At 41.4% G+C, this 20,922-nt stretch overlaps 1 protein-coding gene across 6 annotated transcripts in view; it reads right to left on the bottom strand.

Moving 5' to 3' along the window:
• Positions 1 to 552: 552 nt before the first annotated feature.
• Positions 553 to 20,922, bottom strand: part of SKOR2 (SKI family transcriptional corepressor 2) — a 34,033-nt gene continuing 13,663 nt past the window's right edge. For 2 of the 6 annotated variants that reach the window (XM_035310543.1, XM_035310544.1), the window contains exons 5-9: positions 17,120 to 17,185; positions 16,633 to 16,731; positions 11,592 to 11,659; positions 2,731 to 2,795; positions 553 to 772 (exon numbers count right to left, since the gene is read on the bottom strand). In XM_035310543.1, coding sequence (XP_035166434.1) covers positions 2,733 to 2,795; positions 11,592 to 11,659; positions 16,633 to 16,731; positions 17,120 to 17,185 — 296 coding nt within the window. In that variant the 3' untranslated portion in view covers positions 553 to 772; positions 2,731 to 2,732. Of the gene's footprint in view, positions 781 to 2,730; positions 2,796 to 11,591; positions 11,660 to 16,632; positions 16,732 to 17,119; positions 17,186 to 20,922 lie in introns of all 6 variants that reach the window. The other 4 variants (XM_035310546.1, XM_035310547.1, XM_035310545.1 and 1 more) reach the window with 4 other exon arrangements.

The raw sequence follows: 20,922 nt of genomic DNA, 5'->3' as shown, positions 1-20,922 counted from the left end.
TTTTTTTTTTTTTTTTTTTTCTTTTTTCTTTTTTTTTTTTTCTTTTTATAGACTTTTTATCCACATGAATGATAAAGAAACTACAACAGAGTTAAATACCTTTTTTGATAACAGTGATTATATTCTTAATTACACTCAATATTAAATTGTAAAATATTTCCAGAGGAGTACAATCTTAATTCATACAGCAGGCAAAATACCAGAGGAGGAAGGGGCCGAGGGAGAGGGGTGTGAGAGTTTCCAGTCTGCTTTTAAAAAGCACTGTGTATGGCTAACGCTTTTTTATCCATCCATCCATCCAAGTGTGGTTCTGGCCCATCTGGTACGACGTGCGTTTCTCTCCAGAAAACAATCACTATCCCAAAGCAAAAGATGAACGGGCAGATGTTGTCAAGTGTTTGTGGCGTTGAAAGAATCATCAGTTCCCTTCACAGCTTATCTGTATGATTCATCAAAAGCATTTTCTCTATCAAGTTTGGTAGTCCTTCTAAAAACACAAAGACTTAAACTTTGGTACCACCAAAAAAGATCCAGGACAGGCATTTTTTGATATTTTTTTTTGTTGTTTTGTTTTTACTAATAAATGGCTGCTACATTCTATTTTACATGGTTGTCCATGATGCTTTGAGGTCACTTGTCCTTGGGTTCAGAGGAACCTGATTTGTTTTGTTTGTTCTTTAAATTTCCAAGCCCTTCCATTGTCTCAGTCTTTATACAAGTCAGATTTCTGAGTGGTGGGTTATAACTTACAAGGTAACAGCTGCAAAAGGTCCTGCGCTTCTAGGAATAAATAAGCAAAACAAAACCAAAAACAAAGAGAAAAGGTTACCAACCCTAAGCCCAAGTTTGAGATTTCTTTACTTGCAGAATTACAACATTTATTTGCAATCCCCACAAAAGGGATACACAAAAGTCACCTGCTCCAGAAGCTTCCTCTGAGACCTTGCTAGGTAATATTTGCAGAGTCTCATGGAAATACTTCATTAAAGATGAAACACAAAGTATAACTGACTGCAGTGTAACCACACACAACCAGACATTCTGTGGAAAGGCAGCTCCAACAAGAGCAACACAAGACTGTGGGAAAACACGGGGCATTAACTGCTCCGTACTGCACGGGGTCTTTGCTCCCTCTGTGCACCGTGTGGGATGTATGTGCATGCACGTTCCTTCTGGAGGCAACTCTTTCCTTCTTGGCACATTGAGAATCTGAAATTGCTTCCGAAGAATATAGTTGTGATTCTCTGCTTGACTGATTTAGCTTAGCAGTTAAGTAACAGCTAATCTTTCAAAAGCACTGGGGCCTACTCAGAGAAATCCCTGTTGTCTGCAGGGATGGTGTGTCACTGGAAACAAAAACAGCATGAGGAATGCATCCATCCTTCACTCTCAGCAAACAAGCAGGGAATGCTCTTGGCTGTGATGCCAGCACCTCCCTTGCAGGGATTGTCAGCTGATGAAAACCTGATGCTGAGAACAAACGGTGCCGTTCATCTGATGCTGCCATCCTCGGGCTGACTTTTATTGTAGATCAGTGCTTTGGACAACACGCTTAGGGCAGGATCCCCTGCTTCTCATTTAGCATGGCATACTGTTTTATTCAGGATATTAATATTACTGAATTTATTTTAAATTGGTGCTCAGATTAATGTAGACTCGACTGGAAGATGCTGGCAGTCAGTAAGAAAGCATGCAGAAGAGGGCAAAACAGACCAACTTGATGCTTAGATTAATCTCCTTATCTCAGCAGGCAGAGCTCAAGGCCACAGATACCGGTTATCTGGTTACTCTGTGATTACTCCTGATGTTTTTTATTTGTAAATATCTACTTCCATAGCTCAGACAAACTTCCGTCACCGATACAATCAAAGCCTTATTCAGATGCCCCAGACTTTCTCCTCAGTTCCTTTCCTTTGTGCATTTATTGAGGTCTCTGAACATGAATTGCTCTTTATTTTTCTCATCTGCCTACTCCACCTCAAGGATACTTTTGCTGAATCTACAAGCCAAATTCCATGGCCTAACACAGTTACAGAGCTACTAATTTTTGCCTCTCTGTCTCCAAGCCTCAATCTCCCTGTTTAACCATAAAAAATAAAGAATGTCACTTAAAGGCTTTAGCACCAGGAACTGGAATGTCCCAGGTCACTGATGATGGAGACAATGGTTATTCTCACCGAATGCTTCTGAAAAACACTCTTGAAAAAAATATGGTGTTGGGTGCAGGGAGATCCTGCAATGCATCTGCAGGAGACTGAGCACTGTGGTTCTGCAAGGCTCCCAAACCGTACTGCTCTTTCCTGGCATTGGTTCAACTCAAGTCTCTCCTCAGAAGCTTTGCTATGGGCACGAAAAACCCATCCCTACCTGCCCGTGTGTGAACTTTTACTGCGTGCTGAATGTCAGGGTAGTTTCCCTCCTTCTGCCAAAGGTCCATTACCTTGAGGCCACTTTGCAGTGTCAGAGAGTAGAAGTATTTGCTCAGGCTATTAGGCTGGATTCACCCAATGGTCAGTTCTCACTGCTATGTCCTGCCCCAGTGAAACCTAGCAAAATGGGTGACACGTCTGTGATCAGCTTTAGACCACAGCACGATGCATCCATAGGCAGAGTTGTTAGACCAGAACCAGTAACGTCACACAACAAAATGATTCAGTTCTCGCAGTGGCTGCAGAGAACAAGACGGTGCCCAGGCCAGGCAGAATAACACCTCTTCTATCACCAACTTACCTTTAGCTTTTGCTGAGATGTGCGCCGAGCTTTTCTTTCCTGATCAAGCTTGCTGCATAGGGAATCTGCAATGACACAGAAACAAAGCCACTGCTTTACGCTGTAAGAAAGCTGAAGCAGAAGTGAAATAAAAATGGCCATGATTAAAACAACAGACAGATCTTAAAATCCAGTATAAAAGATGTCTTGTGATGTTTCGTTTGTATCAGTTGCTGACAGAAATAGAAAGACCACCCATTCTTGCTACCTGTGAAATGATAAAAATCAGCTGTCTGTAACAAAAGGCAAAACCCACTGATCTCTGAGCAGCCAAAATACAGCAGGTTGGGAGTATGAGTCTTCATATATTTATATCACCATAATTAGAAAGTTCTTAATAGCTATCTCTGACTTGCACCAATCTGAGGAAAGCCACTGAAGTGGAACAAATAATTAAAGGAAAACAGAGAACATTGGCATATCAGGGAACATGGTTATATTTAGAAACAAAGTGGGATGATGTGTTCACAGGCTACAGGGAATGCAGTAAGGGGCAGCTCTTTTTCAATGCTGGGCCTTCAGCATGCAACAAAACTAAATTGCTCTGAGATTTCTCCATTAGCTGGGAATCCAAGTGTCTACAAATTCACTGTTCTTCAGTGCTACCTTCTGGAAGGACTGCTGGAGGAATTCATGTTGGGATCATAAAATTTATGCAGCACTCCCAGGTGCTGCTGCACACTGAGGTGGCCTGCTTCTGTTGCCAGCACTCCAGAATATAGCCAGGAATAATGTCACATATGTTACTGTGAGCTGACAAACGGGCTGAACTCGAGTCAGGAGCAAAGCCTACAGCTGCAGTAACAGCAAAGGGAGTAGACGGGCACGTGCACTGAGTTCAAGCAGCCTGCCCTGTACACGTAATAACATACCAGTACCAGGTGAATTTGCATCTGTATCCACAATTTCCCTAATGCGCACTCTTGTCCACCCCTGTTCTGGTTTTATCTGCATCGTGCCCACACTGTGTGAGGACATTTGTGTGAATTGTGCTCAGCGTGCCTCTGGACTGCCAGTTTGCACCAGTATCTGCAGTGTCATCTCTCACAGAGCGTATCTGTCCGTGCCTGCTTTGGTAAGGAAAGGGGAAGGCTGGGGCTGAGAGGAAAGAAAGGGACATCTGCAGCTCAGGAGTTAACCCTTTGCTTCTCAGGAAAGGAGGTCGATCTGACTGAAAGACACAGCACCAGGAAGAAGCAGTGTCTGTAATGAGGAGCGGTCAGACTGAACGAAAGCAGAAGCCTTTCACAGTGGGCATGCCACTTCTCTGACATAGTCCTGGGGAAAGGGAAATGTCGATGTACAAACTGAGAAGCCCAAACCACTGGAGACTTGTGGGGACCCATGATCTAGGTGTTTAGTCTGACTACTCTTACAAGCCCACCCTCCACAGAAGCTGACAACGATCAGGAAACTTGCTGCTAGATCCCCCCAAAACAGAGCTCTCCTTTCCATTGAGTCCAGGGACAGGAAACAGTGTTTGCAAAGGATGGAAAACTCCTCTACAAACTACCAGAGAGCTGTGCAAAGAAAGTTTTCATCAGATCACCCATTTGCATGATTTATATCATTACTTCTGAGATAACAGGATCGGTGCAAATCTGGCAGCAAAGGGAGCCACAAACAAACTGTCTGGATAAGCACCTTCCAGCTGAGACCTGTGATGTTTCTACCAGCTGCTTTATTCCTCTCTCCCACTTGTAACAGCAAATAGGCAACATCAGTTTGCATGGCCGTCAATTATATAGGACACCTCCCAAGCCGTACTGACCTAGATAATACAACGGGGTACATTCTGTCAGAAATGTACTGTTCTTAATCCACTTTTCTGCTATATTTGGCACATCAGCATCTTTTCAATGTGTATTGGTTTGTCCATGCTCCTGGTAATAAGTGGAACTGAGAGGCGTGGGTGTTCAACAGGGACAATGACTACTTTCCTCACAAGTTAAATCACCTACAATGTCATCTGCTACTTTTTGTGTTGGATGAACGTTTCATGGCTCCAGGGCTGCAGCAGAACAATATTTAGGGGTGTTCATAACATTATGGCCCCCTTTAGTGCATCCAAGGTGAGTGCTCTGATGAAGACGGGATCAGCACTTAAATGGACATGGAGATCCAAAGTGTGGCCCCTTATCGAAGGCCATACACCCCTGCCAACAACAGCAAAAAGCAGATGGTTGGGTGTTGGGTTTTAAGCATCAAGCAGTAAGTTTCTCATGATTAAGTCTATGTAAATTGGAAATAAAGTACAATAGGAACAGATCTGTAGGGCGCAGGAGAAAATCTCAGTGTCCATGCTACCTTTGCCTTAGGATTTTCCTTCAGGATACCTATAACCTGAGCCTGGGTACTGATCATGCACTAAGAGCTGGAGCACATTCAGTGCATTCCTGGAGCACACCTGCTTTTCCTTCATCTGTAAGGAATCTGCAAGCTCCAAGTCTGTTCCACAATATGACCTGAAGCACACATAAGCAGATAGAATTGGGGATTCAAGTCTAAAGCACATGCCTGATCCCTGATACATGTGGACACTGAGAAGCTGCTGTCCAACATCCTCTTTTGGAGACTTTGCCTTTGAGGTGGGGTACACACTGATATATCACCCTGACTTTTATTGCTCGAACAGGGAATCTCCGCTACTCCAAAGCACTAACGTGTACCTACAAGTATTTAGTTAAACAATCCGCATTCCCAGCGAGCACACACACAATTCAGTGGGAGCACTGTCCAGCCAAGACAGCCCTTCCAAACATAAAACATATTTATGCCGGAAAGGAGACAGATGCACAGCTGGACTGCCAGTAGAAAACTACAGTTTCTGCACATGTGGTGCTTTGGGATGGGACGATGTGAGGGGTTAAACAGAAGAAAAAGCACGCACCGAGCCTTTGATGGCTGGAGGAGGAATGAAAGTGCCAACAGCTTGCCCTAGAGGGGGGTCTCTTCACTACTGCCCCGTGGAAGTAGTTATAGCTGTGCAAGCTGAGTTCAGAGACTCTTCCATCCCGTACATGCTCACAGCAGCACACCTGCCTGCACAGCATGCACGCGATCGAGAGCCAAGGCGGGAGTATGCAGTCTCTCTCCTACGTATTTTTACTGGAGCACATGAATACTACAGAAAAAGGATTCTGCACACAGGCAGCAGCAGAGGCTGGCCTGTGGCTCTTTGGTATGTATGGATCCATTTAAAAAAAAAAAAAATCTGAATTTTTGCAGTTTGTAAAGATAAAGGAAGTTTTTACTTTTCTTTCTCATAAAAAATAATTCCACAAGCATTCATTTCCTTTAACATTTAAATTTCCTAGAGGAAGAGGTGCAGCTCCATCCTATTAGTTCAAGGTAGGCCCAGATGCATTGTCAAGATAGAGGTTTTGCTCACATGTCTTCAATTCTGGAGAAAATGGTACTTATTGGCTCACTTTTATCTGTGTTCACAGATCCCCTCAGTCAGGGATCTGTATGCTATATTCATCATCAGAAGGATATCTTCCCAAATAGTGCCACCAGACCTGGGAACTGAATTTTATTTGGGATTATGTATATGGAATTAAATACCATCCTTACTTAACTACAGTTAATTTCAAGAAAAAATTAAATGAAGATAACAGAACACAGATGCAGACCTGCAGTATCCCCCCACCTGTTAAAGCACAAGAGTAAACTCAGAAATAAAATGGAGTTTACATCTGCAAGACTGGCTACATACACACAAACATTGAACTATGAGATAAAACATCTCTTTTTTTTTTTTTTTTTTAATAATAAAATTTGCCTTGGAGTCAACAAGATAGAGTGAACCCAGAGTTCCAGAAACATTATTTTCCCTGTTATTATCTGGGTATTAGTGGACATAAACTTCAGCGAAGACACGGCTCAAGAAATCCAAGTGCCATCCTGCTGAACTGATGTTTGCCTCTAACATTTTTGTCAAGGGCAATCGATCTAGCTGGACCACTTTAAGCAGAGGTCTGAACCAGAAATCCCAATTAAGCACTGCTATTCCCCATTTCCACTTCTCAAATATGGAGTGTCAGGCATGCAGTGATTGACATCTCTGCATATACACACGATAATGTTGTACATTAGTTGTAGTTGTACAAAGCACCAACTTTCCACGTATAACAAAAAATAGGAAGTAAATCTACGGGTGCTTTTCTTAGTACCAGTAGGACGCAAAGGGGCATGATCTCATACCTCTGAAGACCTAGGAATACCACCCCATGGTAGATTTTCTTTTTTTTCTTTTAAACAGTCTTTGTCAATCTTTAAAGAACAGGATGAAAGGCGATGCAGACAGAAATCAATTTCTGCAGGCAGATACTTCCTGATTTATTTCATTGTCTGCCTCTGAAGAACAGAGTTCATTCAAAGTAACACTGAGGGGCGGAGGCCATTAAATATTAGAGGAGTTCTAGCTGAACCCAGCTTTGAGGTCAGAACAGTATTACCAGCCCAAAGTTAGGCCAGCAGGGAGATGGTCAATTCACTGGAGTGAACACAAAAACAAACCAAACCAACATTTTCCACTTGAATAGAATGTCAGAATAATTCACATTTCCAACATGTCTCAGAAAGCTACTGCCTTTTATCCCCACAGAAAAGTGGTGGGATTGATCACTACCTGATCTTAGCTATCTGAGTCACAATGGCAGCAATGGCAGGATGACAAACACTTTTTATTATTATTATTATTTTTTAGCCTTTCCTGATGGATAGGATACAGCTCTGGTTTCCACCTGTGGACAGCGCTTCCTGGAAATCTGCAAGCTACTTTTAAAACAACTAACAAGAAATGAAGAAAGGCCAGCCTGTCTGCAGTAGGTTTAAATTTGTTTTTTAGTGATCTACTCTTTTGCTGCACTGTTTTAGAGGGTTTCATAAAAACATAAAAGGATAAAAATAAGCATGCCAAAAATGCTGCTTCTCTTTCTCCCACCAGGAAGGCAGGAAGAAAGTTCATGCTTTTTAAATTTGATCCGCTAATCCAGTTGCCCTGAAGACAAGATGCAGAGACTCCAGCAGGAGCTAACTCAGTACTGCGTCCATGTGGTTGGGCTGCCCTGACAGACGAATTCTGGTCGTAGTGGATAGAAACCAACAACTATGAAGCCAGGTGTGCTCTTATGAGGCTGCACCATCTGTGCCATGTTAGAATTTACCCCAGTTGCTGGACAGTGATTTATTCTCAGTGGCCTTTCAGTATAGCTTAATTCTTAATTAACAGAAGCTGGATAGCCCATGCCTGAAGCAGAACATGACCTCTGAGTCCATGCACTATACTTAGCCTTTTCAGGAGACAATGCTTTGAGGAAGGAAGAAAAGAAAAATGCACTAAGCGATTTAAGATCAGTATTCTTGTTAAATACTCTGATTGATTGCTCTTTGGCACTTGGCCGAAAGCTTGGCACACACTTGTTTGCAACACTTCCTGGTAGCTGCTCCAGGCTCTCTGACCAACTCCTTTCTTAACAGAAACAGCCAGTGGCCACACAGCTCCAGCTACCTACCGAGCCAGGTTATGTCCAAAGAAGTCAATATCCATTTCAGAGGATGTAACAGAACGGAGCCCACCCCTCCGTCTTCGCAAAGATCTGAGCCTTGTTCCTGACTTTCAGGAAGGCATAAAATAATTTTTAAAGGTCCGGAGTGGACAAAGCATTAAAATTACAGCTCATTGATTAGACGCTGTTTTATCTGAGGCTTTTAACGAAGAACGTTAAAGCCGTGTCAAGTCCTGGCTGCTGTCTGCAGTGATTGCGGAGCAACAGCAGAGGGCACCTGGAGCCCGAGCCATCGCCTCCCAGACCTGCCAGCCCCGCTCAGCCCGACCTCCCCGCACGTGTTCGCTGCTCTGGCAATTTGTCACCACGTTTCTGCATTGCAGTTTCACAATGTCATCCAAGAACTGTGATGAGAGGAAAAAAAAAAAAAAAAAAAAAAGTGTTGTGTTCAATGTTAAGTACGGGCTGGGCACAAAACGCTGCTCTCAAGCAGTCCTTCAGCTTTTGTTCACGCCAGAAAGTTGTAAAGTTTCTCAAGGAAATGTCACTTTTGCCTTTTGCATGCAGTGTTCAATCATATTTGGGTAAGTTTTTCGGGCTTATATTCCTTTTGCTTTATTCCAGAACTTTTCTGACACTCCAAACGCTCACAGGCAGTTTATTTCTGTGAGTCTGAATATTCTGTTACTCAGCAAGGGGAGGCTGGAAGAATTCCAGTGTAGAGACACTGCAGTCTGTGCTCTGGTAAAACATGCATCTAGTACACACTTTTTACAAGAGTGCTTTTAAACAAAGAGATGTCTTTATGATCATGCATAAGTGTTCAGAAAGAACTAAATTAAGTTGTATATTCCCTTAACGGTGAGAAGAGCCAAAAAAAACCTGAGTCATTCATATGAGCTTTAAAATAAAAAAGCAATTAAGCCAAATTCTGTATGTAGTTAAACCAGTAAATTTCGTGTTTAAGCCTATATAGGTATACACCTATGAAGCTGTAAGTAAAACTAAGATTTGACTATGCATTAAAAACTTCTGCTTTTCTCTTTGTACTCCAGTGTTAACGAGAAAGTGTGGGCAGCTTTGAGAAAGCAATGATACAATATTCCAGGTATATACAAAACAATCTACCCCTGTTAAAAATGGCAGAAAAAATAAGTCAAAAGAAACCATGCTCTTTATGTAACCTACCAAAAGATTTAATTCACCCATGGCATAAACCAAGAAGGCCAATGGAGTTATATCATTAGCACATTCAGCTCATTAATCCTGAAGCCAGATACAACCATACAGAATACATTCACATGAACTTAAAGTAACTGCAGGGATTATCACATCAGAAGTGCTGACTCCATTTCAGTTATTAACCAAAACATTGCTGACAATTTCTGCACCCAGCTTAATCAAACACCCTGGTTATTTGCTGCAATCTCTCAGTTCTTCATATGCAAACATCCTTTTATTGGCCTCGCTCTTGTACAACCTGCCTTGCCAATATCAGGAGGGATACCCAAATGCAAACATAAGGACTTACTGATGCTTTGGCAACATTTCTATTAACAATGCTGAAGTCAGGCAGCCTGTGAGTGAAGATGTTCTGAATGGCTGGTACAGTGCGTTAAGTGTGGAAACTAGTTTCTGTAAGTACATTCAGGCTGCTCTGTTTAATTATTAAATGACTATTAGTCTTTCTGTAGCAGGTACCACTAATGAAAAGGGTGTGAATTACACGATCATATTTCTTTTTCTGCCCAAGTAAAAGAACCATGATGAATCTTGTGATTTCTCCACTTCTTGTTAATCTGAGAAGCCACCACAGCTGGCTCGCTGAAGGCCTGGGATGTCTGCTTTCAGAAACAATGTCACGACTGACACAAAGTGAATGACAGAGAAGATCCATTCCTTCTCACCTTAGGAGGGAGAGTTACTTAGCTTCAACTTCAGCTGACAGGACAGAGAAAGGCTGAAGTGGACCCACAAACTTTGTGCTTAAGTGTGCTTCACAGCAGGAGCCTGCCTGAAGTCCAAAGCAGAGGGGGAAGTGCTTTTCAGGAGGACATCCTAATGACCACCTTCTGTCACAATGCAATTTACAGATTGAGCCAAATTCCCTGCCAGGCACTGAGAGGCAAGGGGGAACGCAGAACAACTGGACATGTTAAGGAGTGGAGACCAGCAGAAAAAACAAATCCTAAAACAATCTGGACTCGATTTTCTCCATAAACAATCTTTTCCCAGCACCCTCCATCTCTCAGTGAAATCTCTGAAGTCAGCAGGAACAGAGAGCTGAGATGTTCAGCAGCTCTAAAAATAAGGCCATTCCTAAATGCCTTTAAACATAGGTGCACACACATTTGACAATCCTGGCCTTCAGCTTCATTTTTATGTCCTAACCCATCAAGTAGAAAATGACAGTACCAGAAGGCTGGATGACCCCCTTCCAGCCCCAGGGTCTGTGACAAGCACTAGGAAAATTTAGATGCTTGAGCACAGGGTTGATTCAGACAAGTGGAGATCTTTGGCAAGCCTGCCTCAAAAACTGTTGAATGTCAGACTGATCACAGACAAAGCACTAACAAAACAAACACTGCCCGACAGCCTCCCGTTGGCTAGGATGCCCGTCTCTTAATACTGCATTTGTGCTCCACTAAGCAGTGTCTGAGTGAGAAACAACTTGACATACTCCACTCTTTGCTTGTTTTGGATTCAGTTAGGCCCTGAATGGCAAATTTTCAGAACAGGGCACTGGTATGCAAGGATATAGAGCTGCACTAGCTCACACACACATGCAAAATCCCACTTGATTTTAAAATAAGCAATAGAGCAAACAGCAACGTGTGACTACACTGACCTGCGTTTTGGCAACTGGATCCTTTACTGCTGAGTTAAGAACTTACTCTAATGGCTGAAATTTGAAAAAGACACATCCTAAGGTTTATTTGCCAGGGCTGAACTGCACCCCTTGGCAACTATTGCGCGTATTTAACTGCTTAAGGTTTACTGACTCAGTCCTCATGTTTCTCGCTGAAGAAGCACCTATCAGTGTTCAGTCAACACATCCCATTTACGTGAAACATGAAGACCCATCTGGTTACTGTATGAAAGTAAATCTCCAGGTAATTAGACTCTAAACCAGTTAAGAACTGCATGCTTACGTCTTGCTAAGCATAAGGTAATACGAGCTAAATAATACTGCATCTGCATGGCTTGCAAAAGAAAGGCTTGAGGAATGTACTTAAAAAGAAACACAAAACAAAAACAAAAGCCAACAAAGTGATAGTTCATAACATTTTTAGTAGAATACAAACTTACAATTTGTAGTTGCTGTACCATTTCTTCTCTGTATGCCAGCTCCCGTTTCATCTGATCTTGAAAATTATCTATAATTAAGAGAAGAAAAAAGTGGATGCAGTAGTTAGAACAGAGACCACAGTAGAATTCATATAAATCAAATGAAACCAAATGCAACCAGTTCTGAGGAACTGTGACGCACCACAAAGCCTTTCACCCACCTAAAAGCCTAACAAAAACTTCTTATCTAGTAGGAGACACTGTAGACAACAGAAAAGCCTGGGAAAAATGATTCAGCTAATTCCTCAGCTAGCAAATGCTAAGGTTCTGTTCCTAACATTCACTCCCACAATGATTTTCTCAATGGGCCAGACTCTGCAGTCATCAGTCAAACTTCTACAGACACTGGAGAGAACAGCAAAAACTGTTTTTCTTTGGTATAAATCTGTTGACATCAATAGGGATGTCCAATATGTGAGAACAGAAGGCGTTCAAGGATGCAAGGTTTGATTTGTAGTTCATAACATTGTGCTGACGGCTTTGAACACAAAAAATTAAAGTTCCTTAAACAGTGACGTGGAACTCAGATGGCAAAAAGTCTTTGAAATACAGATCACAGCTTCCACGACAGCTGGGTAACTGCACGGGCAAACCTTTTTGTTCTAGTAGCTCCTCCTTTCCTCATTTTCCTGCACTGTAACCATTTCAGACAAAACTTCATTTGGATAGAAGATTAGCTACTGGCTTGTGATTCAGAACATTGCTATCAGAGGGTGAGAAAAATAAAAATATTTAAGAAGGAAAGAGCTTGGAGATTTGAAGCATGATGGAGACACGGGTGCAGCGATGGACTATTAAATGTAATAAGACTGAGAATCCACTCCAAGCAACACCATTTTGATCCAGGAGACAGAAGTCTGTCCCAGACCATAGGAGCAGCAAGGTGAACGCCAAAGGAAAACAGCATGGGGCAGCTCAGCACACAGAGCTGTCAAGTCAGAGTGGGCTTGCTGAAGAGCATTGCAAAGTCAAGGCAGCTAGAATGGCTTATTTACAACTAACAGTTAAAAGATTTTAACAGCCATGTTGGCTGTTGGGACACGAACCCAGGACTCAGGAAGCCTGTGTTCAATATCTGCTCTGCTGGGCTCTGTGCATGTGTGTCGCCATGCCTCATTTCATCACCAGTAAATCAGGAATAATAGCACTGCTTCCTCTGCCAAGCACGCTGGAAAGGTTAATAGATTAAATGACTGTAAGATACTTAGATAGTGCAGTAACGGGAGTCACAGAAATACCTAAATTGCTCGGAAAGATTTGAGGCCAGGTGAGAGCATGCGGCTCCCATCAATGCTGCATGTGCTGGGACCTCACCCACTGCCAGCTCAGCCCCACAGGCTCACCACAAAAGCTCAACCCCAAAATCAGAAGCAGGATGGCAGACCAGCTGTGGCACCACACAGTGTAGAGGTAGGATGTACCTCGCCTGTGGGGAAAGGGGATGTATGCCCACCAGGTGTGGGCACAGGAAGGGGCTGGAAGAAAGCACAACGGGGAAGAGCTCTGTCGTCTTTCATGCAATAATTTTGCCTTCTCTGAATGAAAACCAAAAGCTGTTGTTTAAAAGGCAAGGAGACACTTTAGGATGACAAGAAAATGTCAGTGAAACAAAGAATAAGATGATTTGTCAGGCTGAAACCATCAGGAGTCCACTGTGGCCACATTAAAAAGGACATGGTGACATTATCTTAATGATTTTTTTCAGATTTCAGACAAAAGCCCACAGATTTTTTCAGCCTGTTTCCTCTGCTCCAACATGACAAGTAGAGGAAGCCACCAGAAATAAAAGCAGATTTGCAATTCCTCTCTTGCTTACCAAGTAGCCATGCACAAATAGTTGACAGTCCCCTGTTCTGTCACTGAATGCTGACAGAGCTGTGCTGCCTGCGATGTGGATCCTCTTCCAGTTTCACTTTGACAGGAGCAGGCTATGCAGAGCAATCGGCCTCATCTCAACGCCCTCCTCCCTGTCTGCCTCCTCACAGCTTCCTCACCTCCCAGAGCAAACAGCTCAGAAATCCTGCTCAGCCCTGCGCTGCAAACGCCCAGACTCACTGTGGAAATGGGGTTAATGGTAAGGAGAACATTTTTTCCGGCAGCATTAACTGAGACTAACTGCTTACAGACAAAGCCTGGTAATACCCAGGAGAAAAGATATGAATATTTAAAGAGTTTTCTTAACACAAACTTAAATACTTTAACTATCCAGACTATGTCTCTACTGTTTTACCACCGTGTTGTTAAATGCAGCTGGACAAAATGCGAGCCAGCCAACACCAAGGGTACGACCGGTGCAGGGCTCTGGGAGAACACGCTGCCACCGTGCACAGGTGCCTATATTCCCATCAGGTCAGCAAATTATTCAAGAGGCCTTTTTGCTCTGTGTTGAGAGACTGTCTAGGCAAAGGGAAACCTTACCTGCAGCTTTCAAGTGCATTAGCAATATAAAAAATTAAGGTGCAAGCAGCAGAATGCAAGGTCTGCTGCTTTATAAATGATCACAGCCATACCTGAAGCAGGTCAAGCCACAGAGAAGCGAGCAGCATTCTACTGCTGAACGAGCTTGCAAATAGGATCAGTTCTCATTTAATAGTGATTTTCATGACAAGAACATGGAAACCAAAAGCCGTTTACACATGAGACTGCTTAGCGGTGCTGTGGGTGGTGGTTTGATGCTATTCATGCCAACTGCCCCCAGAATGCTCTGTTCCAAATGTGAGACCCAAAGAAAGATGACTTAGAATTAAGTCGAGGTAACCTGATCGGAACATTTTTAGAGACATACAGCACTACTTTCCACATCTCACATGTTGACTCCCTGCTGAAACATTTTATCATTTATAAAATCTATTGAGAAGACTTAAAAGCCAAACACCTCTCTTTTACCAGTTCAAAGCACAGATAGAACCACCACCCCCTGAGAGTGAGAATTACCCTGGCAGTGTTTTTGTCCCCAGCAGCTTCAGGGCTGGACAGAGGTTCAGTCCCCATGGCCACTCAGCCCTCTGCCCAATGCTGCAGTAACCCAGACTGGGATACAAAGCCTGTTATCCACCGGTTTTTGCTCCTTCCTATAGCCTCAGGCATCTCCAAGCCACAAGCAATACAATTTTAATTTTACCTCCACCTTCCTTTCACTGGATTTCCTAAAATTTCTCTTCCTAGCTCCTTCCTATCCACCACCACCACAGGCCATCAGTAACTTTGCCAGGAAAACCTGGCAAAACTAAGAGCTGCTAACTCCCAGCCTGAAGCAGGAGCCCTGCCTGGCAGTGAGAGCCTGGAGCAGACCCCATCTCTTTCAGTGCAACAATTACTTCTCTAAGAGGACAAATCTTGGATTTTACGCTTATTGCTTTACAAAGACCCATTTTCCTGTTTTATTATATGGGGAAGGGTTTTTTTTTGGTAAATCTAAATCTGTAAATAGGTTTTACGGTCACTTACATATATTGTTTATAGCACATTATCTGTTTTCTATTTTAATCCCGAAGAAAATTGACCACTACTTTGTGGTACATTGAAACCACATATTTTTCAAGCCAGCATACACAGTCGCCACTTCCTAGGTTGGCCGTATGTGTTCTTTTCTTTTATTTGAATTGTATTTCATGTGGTTTAATTGCAGTGTTTATTTACATGGCAATGACAGAGCATTAATTTTACTGTAGAAGAACAAAAGGATAAATGAGTGACCTGAATGGCAAAACTCCAAGATGCCGTTTCACCAATACCACACATCAAATATTTTGATCTACACAAATTATGTGAAAATTACCTCACTCCCAAACCCAAGTAATGACTGAATTTATACTGAAGGATGAGGTTATCTCCTTTCATTAATATCTATAAAACCTCAGGCTCTTCTTTATTTATGAAATTTTCAATATTTGGGCTAAAGACGGAGTCATTTCCAGAGACCTGCCTTGCACTTTCTTGCTTCCCTGATTTTACCCTATCTGATGCTACAGAAAGCGGGAAAACATATCTTCTTTAAATAACAGGAAAACACCGTCTGCATTTCTACCTCTTCTTCTGAGTCAGGCAGGTGCAACATTCCTCTGCTTTCAGCAGCGGTTTTTGTTGAATTGTTTATCTCAGGGTACTGGCCATGTTGGTTTTTGTCCCTGGAGTTTTTATGAAGGAACTAGGAGGTCTAAAAGAACAGATTGTTTCCGAACTCTTCAAGAAACTATGGTAAACCATCATGAGGGTGTTTTGCGCGAGTGTTGGTGAGATATTTCAGTCATGTAGGAGTTAACAGAAGTTAGCAAAAGGCAGAACAGGCTGACAACTAGTCTGGGAAGGCTTTAAATATATATCCTGGTTTGCTGTGAATCACATAGTGCTTCATCCAATTCTCAAAGGAAAACAAGGGCAAAGAGCCCTCTCAAACAACCCACCTCAAGAGGAAAATCCCGAACTCTTACTTCCACTCCTTAAACACGCTCCTTAAACTCCGAATCAATTTTCCAGTATCAGCTAGGACCACAAAAAGATGTCCATAAACTACCGTCTTCAGAAGCCTACAAGAAGTTGGCTAAGGAGACTGACATCCCTGTACCCCCAGAAGTCCCCGACAGGTTTCCCTGTATCCAGCCATTCCTTCCTGCAAAGAGGGACCCTGGCACAGGAAGTGGCATGGTGGCTCTGTGCTGGAAGATCCCCTTCCAACAGGTTTTAACAGATTTTTGTTAGATCTGGGATCAAAGGTCACTGGGAGGCAGAGAGACTCCCGATTTTCTACCCCTGGTGACCTGCTGTTTTCAGTGTTATCAAGTCCAGTCAAATATACACCAAAACAGACGTCCAGCTTCAGATTTTCTCTACAAAATGCCTTCTTTGGCAGCCTGAAAAGCCACAGTGGACGTGCCATCAACCTCAGCAGAACTAAGCCAAAAATCCTGGCAACACAACTGAGAACATACCTCGCCCACTTTTAACATCCCAACAACAACCAACAACCCACAAATAACACCAAAACCACAGATAAGTGCCTTACTGAAGACAGGGAATGATGCATTTCCTTTCAACACCTGGAATTCCTGTTCTAGTCTCCTCCGTAAGTCGATTTGTTCAAACAAAACCTTCTGGAGTTCCTCTAACAAAGAGAAAATAAAAGTGCTTTTACTAATCTGTATAAATAATTCTTGAGTGAACATTCATAGAGCAATTCATTACTATAAGACAAAATATTTTAGCAGTTATAAAAAAAAAAGTGTTGCATAGACCTACAATAGATTTTGTGCAGAAAGCCATGAATATAAATCAATGTAATATATTATTTTAAAGTATTATATTACAGTGTCAGGTATTGATTGATATATATGCATTAATCTCAATTATATCCACCCAAAGGTCCATATATTATTCATATGTTATTTGACAAGCTTAAAATATGGTGCAGAACAAAAATGCCCCCTATTATCCTCATATTCTATTAAAACAAAGAGCAGTTTTATAACGTAAGAGGCTGTTATTTATTTTACCTTTCCCCATGTTTTCTACATCCTTCTTCAATGAATGAGGTGAATTGGTTTCTTGTGTGTGTTCACCTTAAAAAAAGAAAGAAAAAAAGTTATTGATTTACCAATACTGCTTTCCATCAGTATTGTCTTTACTATGCAGCTGCTCCAGAGAATATAAAGCAAAAAAGGAAAAAAATACAAAAAAATAATAAGATTAAGTTTTCTTTACAGCATCCAAGTGTCATTCACAAACAGGACAAGCCCTGACGGAGACCTCTGAAGTTCCGGCTCCTCTCAGGGTCTCAGGTGTGCTACTGCACTCTGCTCAAATACTCTACACTCTTGGCTCCAAAAACACTCTCTGTCAAATTTTACTGCTTAGATGCATTTTGTGAGCACAGCACATCTTTGTGTGCCTTGCAGAAGTGACTAAAGGACTTGTATTTGTTTCTAGTTCTCTAAAGTGTCTACCCAAGCACTTCTTCCTGCAGACGAGACTGGAGGTATCCACAATACCAAGGAGAGCTCCTCTTCCACATATTCTGCCAAAATGATCCACGCTTTCGCTCCAACCCCTCCTGAAGATAGAATGACCAGAATGACTAGAGAATGACTCAGAGAATTACTAGAAGTGAGCTGAGAAAGGGGCAGAGCTTTGTCAACAATCTCATCTCCTCTCTTCACAACAGGAAATCCATGTTTTCTAGCTGGGTAGGATCCTGTTCCAAAATCCACACAAAAAAATCCTTTTTGCATGAGCATTTTTGCCTTTGTTGTCTCTTTAATTTTATAATCTTCTACAGCTCTATGCCAAGGATTTATTATAAGTGTAAATAATTAACAACCAGCTGAGAAAAAATTGACACCATCTGGATTTGCATCTAAAGGATACACCTATGAGGTCACGAAGACAGAGACTTCTGTCTTTGGTTGCTTACATCACTCTTATTGATACAGTAGTAAAAAAAAATCTGAATAACAGTTTCACTATTTCTAGATATATACATACTGCTTCTTTCAGCTTTTTCCTTTACAAATAAAAAACAATAAAACAAACAAACCACCACCAACTAAAAATATCAAAAATCTTCACAAGGTGTTATATTCACCTGGATGAAAGTTTGTCTTAAACACAAACCTTCTGACGGAAGGTTTTATTTTAATTATCCTCTGGAGGTGTGAATTTTTCCTCTAATTTCTATGAACAGGGTTTTGGAAAAAAAAGCCCAGAAAACACATTTTAAAAAGAAAAAATACCACTCTCAATGAAATAACTGGGAGATTTTCTATTACTTACAGTTGAAATATAAAAGGACTCTTAAATATTAAGAACATATTTGGTAAGTAGTCAATTACTGAACTAATTGGACTAATTCTCGCTTTTACCCAGACAGTAAATTCACTTCATTAAATACTGTTGACTAACCACAAGAAGGACACACATGTAAAACTACTCATGTATTTACATATTTGGAAGAAAAAGTCATGGAGAAAATTTCTTGGTTTGGGGGGAAAATAAAAAGCTATAGCACTGAAGAAGTCACTGAACAACGGGTAAGAGAGGAACTACTTAAAAAACTCATACTGTCACAATGCATTTGATAGTAGGCCATTACAATATGCAAATTTAAAAGTTGAATTGGAAGGTCTTGTTTCATATGCAGTCAGAAATCTTTCCACAAAACATTTATTTCTGTTTTTAAAAATCAATGTATTCTTATATCCAGTAAGCCTTGAAGCCATAATATATGAAACATATCCAATAGCTATGCATTTCAACATCTGCACTCTCTTCTTATGTCCTTATTTAAAAAACAAACAAACAACAAAAAAAAAACACGTAATTGAGGCATACACATTTACACAACTGATACCCAGTGCCAGCAAGTCCATTTAAAAAATCTGTTTACATAACACAATTTTTAAAATATAATTTTTGTATTATATTTGTTATAAACAAAGTATTTTCTACAGGTAAGATGTCTCACCACATTGAAAGAAAAAACAAACTTGAAAAAAAGAAAAACATATCACTTTTTGGGCAGTGGTTTGAAGGGTTCTCATAACGCAAAATGCCCTTTTTAATTTTAGTTACCATAATCCAGTTTTAAATAGGATTGCTAATAAATCAAGTATTTTGTTAGATAAATATAGAATGAGTGTACACATTCAAAAAGGAAGAATTTAAGTTTAGGAAGGGTATTTATTAGATTATAAATATTAATGTATTTTTTCCTAAGTATTTAATCTTAGCCATTCTTTTCTGAATGTTTTATGTGCAGTTTTGAGGGAGAACAGACTTACAGACAGTAGGTAACAGGATTGTTCAAGGGTGGGAAGAGAAAGGGGAAGAGATGAGATCCTAGTACAGAGCATGGCAGCCACAGAGACGGCTCCTTCCCAGCTGCTTGGTTGAGCTTTCAGGGCCGTACGGTTTGAGGCTGTGACTCTCTGGGACTTAAAGAACTTTTTACATTAAAATAAAAATAGGGGTGTGTAGTATGATGAAAAATTTCTCTAGCACCTATAGCCTCCCTACTAAGCTCCTGAAAAGGCTTATTAGAAAATCTACAATCCTTGCCTCCCAAATATGTAAAGAATAGGATGGGAAAAGTAAAGGTATTTAAAGGCAAAACCCAGCACATCAGTTTCAAAGAGTCAACTGCATTTTTTAACTGCATTCTGATGTTCAAACAAGGCCTTGACATTATTATTGTTAATGGTAATAATGATAATAACCAGATGAGTTTCACCTTTCCAGTCCCCCTCAAAATAATAATCAGGAAACTGCTCTTCTCAGTTTTTCCATACTTCCCAGAGGCCTCATCATGTGTTGTGTACTGTTATACCTTAATTGAAAGGGAGGAGGTATTGAATATTTAACCAGCTTCCTTTCTCTTAAATGTTAATTAAAAGCTAAATAGGTGTTTAAAAACAAACAAACAGAAAGCCCAAAGAATTTTAATCAGTCTAAGAAAAAATCGCTTCCCCTCATAATAGCTCCACCATAACTCTCTTGGGCCTTGTCTGCTACACACAAACTTGGGCCTGCTCAGCAGCACGTAAAACAGAAGTACTGGAAGCTGCTCAAACCCCCTCTGTGGACATCTAGGGTTTGTTTCTAAGAGGTTCAGCTTTGGTTTAGTCAGAAAAATTGACCTGTACCTCAACAGCCCGCTGGCTAGGGGCCGGAGGGGAGAAAGTATCCACGGCCACTCTGCACTGGCTTCGCTAAAGCTTTCGGTAACTGTGTTCTTGCCAATTAGCTCAGGTTCTTTCCAGTTAGCGCAGACATTTTTATCGGGAATAAAAGTGGGTTATATTTTGGGGTTACATGGGTGGCATATTTATTCTTGAACATGAACATCCACCCACGGAGGAAAGGAGCAGTGGTGTCTGTGGGTAGGCATGCCTCGAATTACTTTATCGATGCTCTGAAAACAGGAGGTCCCCATTTGTACATCGGCACAACCTCAGCTCTTGGATGCCATGATTTCATTAGCTCTGCATGCGCTGGAGTAGTTAAGATTTAAGTTCTAAAAAAAAAATTAGCTGTCTGTGTCTGGGCATCGGTTCTATTATTCCTGGACAACATTATGTACCGCAGAGCGTGTGCAGCCTGCAGCTCATCCCTATGAGGTGAACTTCATGGTGAGAAAGCCTGAAGCATCAATGGTCTACCAGGACCACCATAACTTCAAAGTTAATATTTATTTATTTTTTTTTAAATTTATTTTTTATTTTTTTCTGGAGAGAGTGCTGTGCGCAGGCACAAAGACCGCAGTGCTGACGATACTGGTATCTTCTGGGTAGAAATATATATT

This window comes from Oxyura jamaicensis, chromosome Z, assembly GCF_011077185.1.
Source record: "Oxyura jamaicensis isolate SHBP4307 breed ruddy duck chromosome Z, BPBGC_Ojam_1.0, whole genome shotgun sequence".
Lineage (NCBI taxonomy): Eukaryota > Metazoa > Chordata > Aves > Anseriformes > Anatidae > Oxyura > Oxyura jamaicensis.
Note: the sequence above shows the minus strand (reverse complement) of the source record. Positions and strands in the feature narration are given on the sequence as shown.